We start from the raw sequence: 14,260 nt of genomic DNA, 5'->3' as shown, positions 1-14,260 counted from the left end.
AACAGATTAATAGGACTTGTAAAGTATAACTCAAAAAACTTGCAGTCACTGAAGAACTGGATAAGCTCTTTCAAACAACAATTTTAAACACAAGAAATCTGCATCAGAGACCTAGTGAATGTGTTAATTAAATTAATGAATGAGAACCAAAAGAACAGGAACCAACTCTAGTGACAATCTGCCGTACTTAAGAGGTTAATTTCTACATGCAATTTTGGAATGCCCAGTGACAGATTTAAAAGTAGATTCAGAAAGTAGAAAACACCTGTCACTGAAGCACATATGGTCATACTTCTGTAATGCGATCTACCTCAGTGTTAGCTTCATGGACTTGGAAAATGTGCATGAAGTGTAAGGGGTTAAAACAGAGGTATTTATTGAATTCTTTTTGCATAAGGCTGCTATGAATGAAGTGCTAGAAAGATGATATGGATGGAAAACCAAAATAGAAAGAAAAACTAGAAGCAAAAATCATCTTGAGTTAAGTCAAGAAGTATAGAAACTCAAGACATAAATAGCTATATCTGCATTAAGACAGCAAAGGTCACTGACTACTTTAAAAATGAAAAATGAACAAGATTTATGCAAAAAAAACCCCAACAGCTCAATGTTTGGGGAGCACAAATTTTAAAAAGAGCATTTTATTTATTCGAGTAAAACAATATCTATTATAACGTTAGAGGGATTATTTACAATTGTACAGGAAATATGAAATTGTTTGCAAATCATCACTCTAAAACAGTGAAGGTGATGCATATTCAGAAACAAGAACTCTGAATGTGCATCCTCTTGTTCAATCAGGAACCAGAAAGGCAAAAATTGATGAATGCAGAGTTCATGGTAATGGATCTTCCAGTACTCGCAATTATACATTAGATTCTCTACAAGAGCTCACAAACTGTACACTGAGCAACAGTGATGGCTGTAACGACTTTGGGAGGTGATCAGCCAGACCTCCTCTTTCCTCACCACAGAGGGTGAACAAGGAAGACAGACTTAGGCTCCATCCCACTCATCCCCAAAAACGTTCAGCATATATCTGTGGCTTAGCAACATACATTTTCTATGAAGAGGTGGTAAAATCTTTACCTGTGAGGTATTGAGTATATAGAAAATAATTGTGAAAGGACTGTTTTAAAGAAAAGTAGGCTACCATGGAAAGTAGACCATGGTGCCCTTTATTACCATCTCTGTGCCCTTTATTATTATCTTCAAAACCAGATGTTCAAAACACCTGGAAAATGTACTAGGTTATTAGAAACTATTACTATTACATAGTCATCCTGTGGTAACATTTTGAAGAACAGCTTTCAGAAATAGGGACAAGGATAACACAGTAAGGCAGTAGCAGGTCAAGGGAGTTGCCTCTGCATTCCCCTTTCTGTTCTCAAAATATTTGTTCCAAAGGTAAAGCCAGTGGGAAGGCTCCTTATCTCTGACCCTTTGTTTGTCTCCTAAAGTTTCCCAGGACAAAGGGAAAGGACAGTTTTCTTCTCTATCTGTAATTTGTCATTTAGGATGGGAAATTTCACAATAAAATTGAATGAGAGATTGGCTAAGCAGTTGACCTCTGCCTCAAACCCCTGGACTGACCAGGAGAAAGCTCACCCTTTCTCCTCAACCCTACCTCACTGAGGTAATTTCTAACCCAAAAAAGACTGCTGAAGTTTGTTTGGGGCTGAAAGGAAAAATATATGTTTCCTGGATTGTAAAGTCATGGGAAAAGAGAGTAGTCTATAAAATATCATTATTTTCACGGAAAGTAGGCAGTCTTTAGCAAATGATTGAGACCCCCTCCTACCCAAAACCCTAGTTTCTGTCCACAAGCAGGCTGTCTCAGATAACAAATTAAAAACCCAGAGCACAGCACACTGTATGAATTCAATAAACATCTCTTGCTTTCTTCAAAGCAATATACATTCATTGAAACTAATGTTTTGATTCAGTGATTTTTTTTACATGTATGGGTAGGCTGACCAGACGTCCCGCTTTTGGCGGGACAGTCCCACCTTAAAACAATTTGTCCCGCATCCCGCGGGTTTTTTCAAGTGTCCCGATTTTTGGAAGGCTGCCGCACTACCTTCTGGGGTGCAAGGCAGTGCAGCAGCCTCCTGCACGTGCAGCCGCAGGAGCGCACGGCCTTCTGGGGTGCTCCTCGGCTTCCTCGCCTCTGTGACAGGGGAAAGCGGAAACGGGAGCTTCCCAGAAGGTTGTAAGGCCTGCGGTTGGGCAAGACGCATAGCGCGGTAACGTCACGCCCGCCTGCCCGCCCCAGTTCACAAAGGGGACCATCTGGTCACCTTATGTATGGGAGTTCTATTTTGTACAGGGAATTCCCTTTTTGCAACAGTAGCTACATTCCTTTTTACTGAACTTTTCCACTGAAACAAATAGTGAAGCAGGAACTCTGGTATATAATTCAGCATTGCATAGCCATATCCCCTGAATATGGGAGGTGAGGTTGATTGGCACAACTGCAAGTAGGAAAACATCCATTGAGGATGAGCACTAGTTTCCTGGTACATTTTCCTAGGAGGGCTCAGGACCAGAAAGAAGCAAGAACATTAAGATTGGACCAGCAGTTTACATCACTGCAAAAAAAAAATCTCAGTAGGCCTGAGCCTTGCAACACCCCCACCCTACCCCACACCCCGCACAGGGCCACAACAAAGAATAAAATCCAGCTTTGCCCTAACAGTCCAGGTATGGTATAGCTAGAAAGGTAGACAATGGGCATGCCAGTTTAGATTTATTGGCCTCCAGAATCCATGCAAACTAAAATATACAGGCACAATAAAATCTCTCAATGGTTTATTAATTATTCAGCATCCTATACTCCAGTGATCTAGTAGGTCAGTTCATCTCCTAAACTGGAGGGTATATGCTTGGAGCATCTAGAGGTTCAGTCATTGATATTCCTACTGTTCACAAGCAGGTCACTGCTACTCCACTTGAAAGAATTTTGGACGGGCAAAGCATATTTTGGCAAGTTATTATAGACAGAACCCCTTGGGACACAGCAGGATGCTAAGCTAATTATTTAGGTGCACACGTGATACAAAGATCCTCTAATGGTACAAAACTTTCCCTTGGAATACATTTCTTCCACCAAAAGGTTCATTTCATGAAAAAAAAACTCCACTAATAGAACCCACACATCACTTGCGATCAGCATGGGTGCATGATGAACCCAGACATGCGCTGGTGCAGGGCGTGGCGGGCAGGGGCACAGGGTGCGCGCATGACCCAGGAGCAGTTCCCCCTCACTCCAGCCCTGAGCAATTGGTAAGCATAACTATTGTTACTGGTTTCTGGTTTCTAAAGCTGCTTCTGTAACACAGGATGCAGCTCATTGCAAGTTACTTTTGATGTCAGAAAAAAATTTAAAAGCTGAAATCCTAATGTTTCAGAAGATGTTAGCCATTTACAGCCCTTTTTCTCCCAGTTATTGCAATACACAGACATTCAAAGATGCACTTCTGGTGTAAGGGCATGCCTGAATCATCTATTACAAGTTATTCAATATAATATCAATATGTCAGGTTCCGGTATTGAAGTGTTTGCATTTTTGTACCTGTTGGGACTCCAAGGTATTGTGGGAGTCAAGCTGACATCTGGAAAGAGAATATTGTTGTCCTTGATCCTGTCCAATGCATAATGCATTTCACAGAGTGGTAAGCGGTTTAACTGAAACTGAAGTTCAACCTACAGTGCATACAAAATGAAAAAATGAATGAAAAGGTGTGCCAAAAAACCAGAAGTTGAAAGAAGTGGTCTTACGCTTTGCTAAACAGAGTTATTTCAACTATATTGCCAACAAATTAAAATAACCAGAGAGGTCAAGCAAATGAAAACAAAACCCTTACTAATCATCTAAACTTCAAACAATCAAAAGGCCAAAAGAACATTTTTATAACAGCAATAGTATTTGTATTTGTAAGCAACTGCATAAATACAGGTACATTTATAACTCAGTGACACCTTTTAGTGAACAGACCAATTCATTTTATACACTGAAAGGTAATAAAGCACAGGTCAGAAAATATTTACAGATCACAAAATACAGAGGAACAAAACAGCGCGTCACACACTGGCTTGTTTTCAAGATCACAAAATACAACATATGCTCTATGAGCAGCAAAACACCAACACAACCCTCAGATCTCCAAACAAAGCCCAAAAGAACATAAAGAAAACAGAAAAGCAAGTGGCAGAGGGAGAAGTTTGGTGGATGACTTGAAGACATAGTGAGTTAACCTTTTGACTTCCTTTAGGCATCTGGGAATGGGGTCAAAAGAAACACAGAATGTCTGCAGAAGCATGGAAGGAGCACGGTGAACAGGAAATGGTATGGTAGCACATCAGAACGGTAGAAAAGTTATGCCCCTAGAAAAATAGTTGAAGAACCCAAACAGCTTCTCACAAGGAATTTGGGGTGTCCTGGCTCTATCTTGCAATAAAAGTACATGTGACAATACCAAGCAAGTTATTTTTGACCGCTGACAACTTCTCAAAATCAAAAGCTATATAACATCTTCTATTAACATCAACCTAAATAACCCAATCCAGGGTATCAGGCTGGATTTTTAAAAATCTCACAGATTATGATCTTAAAGCCTCCTTGTCAACATAATGTGTAACATTGCATTGCTGATTTCAATTGGTCAGAGTGAGTGGGCCTTATATCGGGGTTCTGTACTTGCCATTCTGGAAACAAGTAAAACACTAGCATCCATCTGAAAACATAATAATCCCAATAGTTGATCAAATGTCTCTCTGGTGACAAATGGAACACAAAGGCCCTTTAAAAAAGCAAAACAATGAGCAAACGGTAAATGCTGTACACCTTAAATTAACAACACTAGAAAGGAATTGGGGATGGAGTTTTTTAAATAACTAAATTTACTTGCTGAGTAAAGACCAAACCAGACAGTGTTTTTTAAACATCAATTTGGATTCCCACAACCCATCTCACCCTTCCCTACAGCCACACAGCAACAGAGAGGAACTAATTGTGTAACTGTTGGTTCAGCATTCTCCTCTCCCTCATTTTCTCTAACCAAAATAGCTCCAGCGCATGAGTAGAAAGCCTAAGGGGCAGGTAATGACCCCCCCCCCAGATCTGTTTTTTATTGGAAAAGGAATTAACTATAAAGGATGCTATATTATAAGAAACAATACTGATGTTTCACTGATTACACTTGCTCTAGTTCAGCTGCTTCTTGACACCTGAACCAAATCTTGACACTTGAACCAACCTCATTTTATTTTTGATCATATACAATTTAATTCGGTGAACAGGGAACTTTTGTGGGAAAAACTTACGAAAATGGGTATTGATAAGGGCTGCTCGCCCTTATCAAAGCTCTATATACAAATACCACTCTCCAAGTGAGATGTGATCCATTGGGAAAATTAACGCCAAAAATTAAAACTTCCAAAGGTGTCAAACAAGGTTGCGTTTTGGTCCCCCTGCTATTTAACCTGTTCATTAATTATTTGTCCCTTGACCTAAAATCGGTCAATTCATCTTGTCCCAGCTTTGGTAGTGTGACCCCATCATTGCTTTTATTTGCAGATGATGAACTATTACTCTCTAGAATGAAGAGAGGCCTAAATTGCCTGTTATCCAAATGCAGTGATTATTGTAAACGGAATTCATTATCCATCAATCCTGCCAAATCTAAAGTGGTTGTGTTTGCTAACACTTATAAACCCAGCAGATGGATGCTAGATGGTGCATCGGTTGAACAAGTTAAGTTCTGTAAATATCTAGGAATTGTTTTCCATCACAAAGACCTAGCTATGACAGCTTGTAGAGCTACTGTGGCGGGTATGGAGAACTTTTTTTTACAAAAGGTAATAGGTTTATCCCTGCCACAGTGAGAGTTTTCAATATGAAAGTGATTCCCCAATTGCTCTATGGGATCCCCTTGTGGATTAATGCTTGGAATCAAAGAGTTGAGAGGATCCAGTCAGCCTTCTTATACAAAATATTCGGAGTGCCACATTGCATCCCTTGTGCTGCACTCTATTTGGAAGTGGGACAACACCTTCTTGTTACGAAAGCTTGGCTGGCTACCTTAAAGTTTTGGGTTCGCCTGTGCTTTAATTTGGACACTGGTAGCCTTACCTATCATATCCTCCCCCAGCTCCATGGAGCTAAGTGGTGGCGGGCAGTTGAAATTAAAATACTTTCCCTGGGATTTTCCTGGGATACTTTGCAAATGCTACCTCCTTCCGAACTCTTTTTTCAATTAAAAAGGCGACTTCTTGACCAGGAGCTACAAGTTCTACAGGAAGAAGCGCAAAGTAATTGCTCCCCCCTCTTTTTCAATATTAAATTTAAAACCAACCAGATGGCAGATTATTTGAGTATACTCCAAGAGCCCAAGCATAGATAGATACACACTAGAGCTCATTGTAATTCCTTCCCTTGTTCCGTACTCCAAGGGAGGTTTCTTAAAATTGACTCGCAAGAGCGGAAATGTTCCCACAGTACTACAGTGGTGCAATATAATGCTCAACTGTCCCAAATATGAGGGAGCTAGGACCAGGCTCTTGGCTCTCCTTCCTGTTAAGTTTACGGAATACTCCGCTGCTGGGAAAGTTATATTCCTATTAAACAACTCCTCTTCTGTGATTTTAACTTCTGTAGCTAGATTCCTTTTAGGAATTTTGGAATAATACCTGCGATGGTTTTATGTATGAAACATTTGTCTGGATAATGCTGGTTGTTATACTGGTATTATGCCTAATAAAGGTTTTATGTATGCATGTATGTATATACAATATCTAGAACATCTTTTGTTCTTTCTTACATCCCATCTCATGTACGTTCTGTTGGATTTCATGGCTCATTCTCAGATTAATATTTTATTAATCTATCACAGAAATTAAAATTGTTGTTAACAGTCAATTGTGTGGGTGTGGGTGTGGGTGTGGGTGTGTGTGTGTGTGTGTGTGTGTGAGAGAGAGAGAGAGAGAGAGAGAGAGAGCGCTAAGAAAAAAGCAGTTGGATTATTTAAATTCGAAATTACTGGTACTAAGCTACATTGTGCTAAATATTACATGGAATACAGCAAGTATTAAAGCAGACTATGAATATTAGATGGCATTTACCAAAAAGTCAAATTCTGAAGCAGTCAAACTATCCAAAAACAAATGTCTTAAATTTCTACCACAACCCCCTTAAATATTACCACAGTAATATAGCATTACAGAGAAAAGACTTAAGTTCATTGCAATAACTTATAAAGGAAAACCAAGTCTCTTTTAGTAATGACACATCTCATTTTGTATTCCAGGAACATTTCTTGATCTAGTCAATTACTGACTTTGATTACTGTTTTTAGAAAACATACACAACCCAACTATTCAGCAGTATGATCAGTATGTAGACTAATTATGAATGTTAAATGAGAACAAGAAGATTCTTGCATAATTTTTCAACAGACTGATTGGAAAGTGACATTGCTAACTTCTTTTGATGAGAAAAAATTTACTTCAGTGTTTTCTTGTGTCTTTTGTTTTAAATTATTTCCGCTAGACAGCCAGAGTCAACCACTTATTCCTACAGGAGATGTATTTGCTTCAGTTAACTAAGGGTGTTTTCATTGTTTATACAATGTATTTTACACATGATTTTACACAGAACTTATGCATAAACTCTACCACGATCTAAAGAACTTATTTTTTGTAGCAGAATAAGCAGATTATCCAAATTTTCATCCACTGTCAAAACTTTTTAAATTAAGGGGGGGGGGGGTTGTCAACAGAACATATCATAGGGTAGGATCCTGTAGGGGTGAGCCCACGAACCCAGCAGAACCGTAGAGAGAGCGCTTGGAATGCCGGTGCCGGCTACGGCCTTCTGGGCGCACACGCTCCCCCAACCCCCGCTCCCCCGTGAGTCACGGGTCATGAACTGCCTGACTCGCAGTCACCAGGTGTCCCATACAAAGGGACAAAAGGGCTCTTGCCCTCAGGTGAGGATTAGACCCAGACGCGGATGCTTCCTCCTGCATCGGGCAGCCCGGGATGAGATCATGTATCACATGATGGTCTCGCGTTCTTCCCGCTCTCCCGACTCTCCCGCCTCTAATTCCCTTTACACTTCTGTGAAACCCTAATAAAAGGTGCGAGGGGCGAGCACACGGCAGAGTTGCCAGGATCACGGGATCCCGCGCTTCCTGCAACCCGGAAAACCCAGGACCAGATGCCCCCAGTGTCGAGAGGGCTTTCACTGGTGCTTTGTGCCCATCGGGAAACTCTTACCCGGGCCTCTCCCCAGCCCAGGACCAAGGAGGAGAATACTGAAACGATCCCAAGAACCAAGGCCCGCGCCCAAACCACCTCCTCCCCGTGGTATCTCTCTCACCTGCACCCAACCTCTCTCCCTCAAGTTCTGGCATGAGATCCTTCTGCTCCAACCCAGTACAGCCATCCCATTCCCTTCGAGGCCGCTTGCTTAGTCTTTGCCTGCGCTCCTTACAGCTGGAGCAGGGTTTGTTTGTCGCTCCGGGGTTCATTTACTCCACACACCAGGGAGCCGTTCACGTTCAGGTGTTGACAAACATCCCTGAGTAGTCACCGAAGCGGGACCAGCTGCGCACAGCTTGATACTCCTTCCCCACGCGCTGCCTTCCGCCAATTCACCGTCACCAGCCCTGGCGTAGCCTACGAGGCGCAGCTACGGCGCCACCGTGGGCGCAGTGCAGACGCTCATCGGTAGCTCCCGCCCGTACCTGGAGCTCTCACTATAGAAGGGTGTCCGCTCAAGGGGCTTGTGGACACCGGGCGCCGACGTGAATCGCTATCAGAAGCAGCCGAGAGTGGCCTGATCAGTGGCCAACAGAGGCTTGCCCGCGCATCTGGGGGGTGGGGGGAAAGCAGACCGTGAGACGAAGCATCCGCCCACTCACAGTCCGCAGCCCGGGACTTGAGCGCCAGCTCACAGTCCGCCCCATCGTCTTGGACATCCACGTTAACTTGTGGGGAAGGGATTTGATGAGCCAGGTCAAGATGACCTTAGTCTGGGATGGATAGGCCCACTCCCACCGCTTCCCCCCCCCCACATGGATCACCAAGACCGCCGTTGGAATGAAGTGATGGCCGCTGCCCAGAAGAAGAACAGATAGCAGCCTGTCACATTGAGATCTCCGCCTCCCAACCCCGACTGTGTTCCCCATCTCAGTCCCAAAACTCCTGCTCACAGGCTCCCTCCTCTCTTCTTTCTTCCCTTTCTTATTTTTCAACCAACAAAGGCGGGGCCACCTCGGCTGACTGGCCCTCCCTGGATTACCACGTGGGCCCGCCCCGGTACCGCAGGCATCCGCCAGGACAGGCCCCCAGCTTAAAAGCAAGAGGGTCACCACCATCCGCACTTCCCGCCAACCTGTTTGGATTTCAGGGGAGCCAGCCCAGTGCATGGCAGCTGGTCCAGCGCACTGCCAACTTTCTTAGTACCACATGTTAGGTTGCTTTTAACCGAAACCGCCTCTTTAAGGAGTGGTTTCAGCGGGCGGCAATTCCCCAAGATACTCAGGAGCGCATCCCACTTTCTAGCTTCTATGTTTGTTTTTTTAACCCTTTTGTGGTCACGGGTGAGTACATCCACTTCTAAGATGGAACTTCCCCCAGCCCTTTGTTCCAAAGACCAACCCCCAAGTGTGTGATCGTCATGTTTTTCTGATACATTCCCTTCTCTGAGCACGCTCCCAAAGTCCCTTTATCCTGCAAATTAAGTATGCATACCCACAATTCCTTGACGGTCCACTCGCCCCCCCCCTCCCTGGGGGCTCGGACCCTCGCTTTGACACATCTTGATGACGTTCTTGAAGCCAACTCTCCATAGGAGTCGCCTGCCCTTCGTGCCTCCCGTCCATGTCCAAACAAATTAAAGAAAGGGGAATAGGTGGCCCCCTTGGCCTGCCCCCTTGCTGAAATCTGGCCTGCCCCCTTGCTGAAATTCGAACCTGCTCCCCATGGAGAGGCACTTCGGGCAATCAGAGCCTCTCCCACACGTCCAGGTCCCCCACCAGCGCCAAGATCAAGCTTGGCGGGGCCTGGTCCCCCTCATAACCTGGGGAAGGGGGTATGCTTCAATCCTTCTCCCTACAGGTCCTCAGTGGATTCCAGTCTCGCCATGTCCGGCCAACCCATGGAATGGCACCAGAAGGAAACCAACCCGATCCCGGAGATGGAGCGGATCTCCCTGGAAGACCCTGCCCCGCGGCCTCGACGGAACCGCCGCCAGCGCCAGAACGGTCCGAGAACCTGGATGACCTGGGGGGACGTCAAGGCAACGACCAGCCAAGCTCGGGAGCTGCTGGTATAGCCAGGCTGCCCCGGTGACACCGGAGGATCTCTGCGCTGCCATCTTTGCGATTATCACTGGGGCGTAATTCCGCGAAGTCACCATCATCTGCCTGCTTTGTTGCTTCCTGCCGGTGACGCTCGGTCACCCCTCTTGGAGCTCAACCAAGCTAACATCTGGGAGCCGTTCGCCGTCGCTGCCAACGCCTCATCCTTTCCTGCTTGGGCCAGTATCTGGGGGTGGGAAGTTTGCTAAGCTCCTGCCTGCCTCCCGGCCTGCTGCAAAGTCCCTGGAGACTTCCTGGAGGAGTCTGGCCTGGAGCCCCTTCATGAATGCCTCGCCTTATCAGGTACTCCATGAGCGCCGACCGGGGACCCGCTTGTATAAACCCTCCCCACTGGCGCTTCCTCTCTCTCATCACCCAAACTGCCGCCAACCACGAAGTCCAACACTCTGGCGCTCTCGGCATTGCTGATGGTGGCGGGAAAAGTGCTATTTCGGCACGTTTCTCCATTCACCAGCTCGCCAGCTAACTGGAACTGCACACATGTAGAGTGACATTCCCCCCATATATGGGAACATCCTTCTCCCTAAAGGTTGGTTCTGGACTTGCGGGGAGAGAACCTTCAACTACATCCCCGATCGCCTCTCTGCCGGAACTCTTTGTTGCTTGTAGCCGCCTCTACCATCGCTCCTGCCTCAGGCTCCGCCCCCAGGAGCCTGTAAGCGCCGCCGCCGCTTCCACTCTTTCCCTCGCATCTTCCTGCCGGAAGCGTAACGCGGTTGCTCTCTCCAAAGCAGAGTATGTTTCCCTCGCGAATTCCTCCCTGCAGGGAGTCCCAGGATTCTCGCCACCTACAACGGCAAGACTACACGCCGGTTGGCCTGTGCCCCCTTAAGCGAAGTTCCATTAATTTACCTCCACTGCTCTGGATGCCCTGGCCTCCGAGCAACAGGAACTTCGTCAAGCGACTTTAGATAATCGTGCCGCTATTGATTACTTGCTGTTACTGCACCACCAAGGTTGTGAAAATGTACATAATATGTGTTATTTTAATCTCTCTGATAACTCCCATTTGATTCATATGAAAGTGCATGAGTTGCAAGATGTTGTATCTAATCTGAAATATGATGTGTTGCCCCACTGGTGGTCAGCCCTTTGGAGTTGGCTGCCAGGGGGATGGTTAAGCGCTGTTGTACAATTCTTCATTGGTTTAATCATATGCCTCATTGTCGGATCTTGCCTTGTTCAATGTGTATCTGCTTTTGCCTGTAACGCTTTGTAAGAGACCCTTTGACTTTCCCCTACATCGCGAACCAGGTCCTCATGTTGTACAAAACAGCCTAGCCAGCTTGAGCGAGTTCCTGGGGAGGCAAGCATCCCCCTAAATTGCCCCAACTGATTCGGCTTCCTTCCTAAAACGTTAGAAACGGGGAGATGTAGGGGTGAGCCCGCAAACCCAGCAGAACCGTAGAGAGAGCGCTTGGAATGCCGGTGCCGACTACGGCCTTCTGGGCGCACACGCTCCCCCAACCCATGCTCCCCCATGAGTCACGGGTCATGAACTGCCTGACTCGCGGTCACCAGGTGTCCCATACAAAGGGACAAAAGGGCTCTTGCCCTGAGGTGAGGATTAGACCCAGACGCGGATGCTTCCTCCCGCACGTAGCAGCCCGATGAGATCATGCATCACATGATGGTCTCCCGTTCTCCCGCTCTCCCGACCTCCCGCTCTCCCGCCTGCCCGACCCCTTTACACGCCCCCAGTGAAACCCTAATAAAAGGTGCGAGGGGCGAGCACACGGCAGAGTTGCCAGGATCACAGGATCCCGCGCTTCCTGCTACTGGCTCTCTCCAACAGATGAAATCTCCGCGTCTCATCTCTTCCTTGGGGCCTCGTGGGAAAGACTACAGATCCAAGATCAGTTTTAATTAGTAGAAGGGGTGGTTCACCAATTTCCCCCTCTCATCACAGACTTCCAGTTCATCCCTCATGCTATTCCTGGGGGGTCTGTTGTTCCCTAAGATCAAATGAGGGACTCAGTGGGCTGCAGCAAGAGGAGGAAGGCAGAACATTTCCATCCCACAGATGAAGCACCTTCTGTCAATGGGAAACACCTCGCCAGAAGCATTCCATGGCTGAGGGTACTGGACTTCTAATATGGCTTTCCAGAATAACAGAAGCTGCTAGTCGTTTTCTAGGGAGAAAGGTCATCATTGCTAGGATGGAAAACAACTTTTAAAAAATGTATATTATCAACTCCCTTGGAGACTCAAATAACGGAAGTCTTGTTTATTTATTTATTTTCTGCCCAGCCTTTCTCCCCAAAGGGGACCCATTTTTCCCCTTTTCCATTTTATCCTTACAACAACCCTATGAAAGGCTAAGAAAAGTGTCTGACCTAAAGTCATCCAATGAGCTTCCATGACACAAGTAGGAATTCTAACCCAGGTATTCCAGATACTAGTCAGACATTCTTAATCACAACATCAGTTCTAAATAAATAAATAAATGAATAAATGAATGAATGAATGAATGAATGAATGAATGAATGAATGAATGAATGAATGAATGAATGAATAAATAAATAAATAAATATCTGCTATGGTATGTCAATTTCATTCACATCCAGGATCAGCATCTTTATGAGGGGTTTCATGATAACCTCCTTCAAGAACACTGACTCTCTCTTTAGTACTGGGTCTATCTGCATGTTTTCTTCTAGAAAATAAGACATTTATAACTCTGTATTTTTTAAAAAAAATGCCAACTTTGCCAGAAATGCCAAATAATACGCTACGAAATTTGCCAAAAATGCCAAATGAAATGCTAACAAAGTTATTAACAATTAATTTTAGGTTGATAAGGCAGTAAAGTAAGTTTAAACTTGGTTAAGAAAAGTAAGCATTGCATTTAGTTAATTTTTCCAGAAATTTCCCTTTCTCCCATTTAGGAAAAGGACCCCAAAAAGTTATTTTTTCAAGAATTCAAAATTCCCAGAATTTATTACATCTCTAGAACGACCAGATGTTATTTACAATTGTGAACTTGAAAAAAACCACAGGAAAAGAAAAGGTTCATGGAACTTTAACAGGAATTAAAAGTCCTGAAAATAGAGTAAATCCTCAAAGGGAATTATATGACCACAGTCCATAGTTAAAGTTCAATCCAAGGTCAATACCTATACTTCCTACTTACAAGTGTCAAATCCAAACAAGGGCAATACAAACAACACACATCCAGGAGTCCAGGCAAAGGTCAACACAAAGGAGATAATATGCAGACACACTTGCTGCTTCCACGCTGCCTCCTGTTTCCCAGCTTCTTTTCACAGGGAGCGGTCTTAACAGCTGGCGATAGCTGGCACCCGGCTATCGTGTCAGCCCTGCTCCTGCAAATACTCCTCTTTGTTGATGAGGCTAGGGCAGTGCAGGGCTGCCAAGTAGTGTTCCTCCTTCAACCCTGAAGGTCACTATGCAATCATCTCCGATGCAGCTCATAGCGGTCAGGGGATGCAGGGGGAGGGTCCTTGTGGCAGGCCTGCCACCAGGAGGCTAAGGGGCTTCCAAACTGGTCCCTAGCTGCAGCTCAGGGTCTGAGCCTACAGCCTCCATGCAAATTTCCAGTTGTGGCCCTGAGTCTGACTCTACAGGGCCCATCTCCTACGGCAACTCCACTGTTCCTGGCTTGGCATAGAGCATCATGCCACCACCTGGTTCCCTGTCTGAAGAGTAATCAGAACCCCTGAATTCAGCTGCCCCTGGCTGGGTCATGACAAATTATACCATGTACCATCATCCACCAAGGTTGCTATCATTATGACAGAAATTCATGTTGAAATTCATGTCGGGTTCATGTTGATGTGTTTGGGGCTGTGTAGGGATGGGTGGAGGAAGGGGAAAGTGAGGATGGGGTATGAGTCTGAAATTGTGTGCATCGA

General features: G+C 45.2%; 1 protein-coding gene across 3 annotated transcripts in view; it reads right to left on the bottom strand.

The window, feature by feature from the left end:
• Positions 1–14,260, bottom strand: part of HELZ (helicase with zinc finger) — a 185,544-nt gene that overhangs the window by 90,226 nt on the left and 81,058 nt on the right. For all 3 annotated transcript variants that reach the window (XM_048488065.1, XM_048488066.1, XM_048488067.1), the window contains one exon: positions 3,575–3,705. In XM_048488065.1, coding sequence (XP_048344022.1) covers positions 3,575–3,705 — 131 coding nt within the window. The remainder of the gene's footprint in view (positions 1–3,574; positions 3,706–14,260) is intronic.

Source organism: Sphaerodactylus townsendi, linkage group LG03 (assembly GCF_021028975.2).
Source record: "Sphaerodactylus townsendi isolate TG3544 linkage group LG03, MPM_Stown_v2.3, whole genome shotgun sequence".
Taxonomy (NCBI): Eukaryota; Metazoa; Chordata; class Lepidosauria; order Squamata; family Sphaerodactylidae; genus Sphaerodactylus; species Sphaerodactylus townsendi.
Note: the sequence above shows the minus strand (reverse complement) of the source record. Positions and strands in the feature narration are given on the sequence as shown.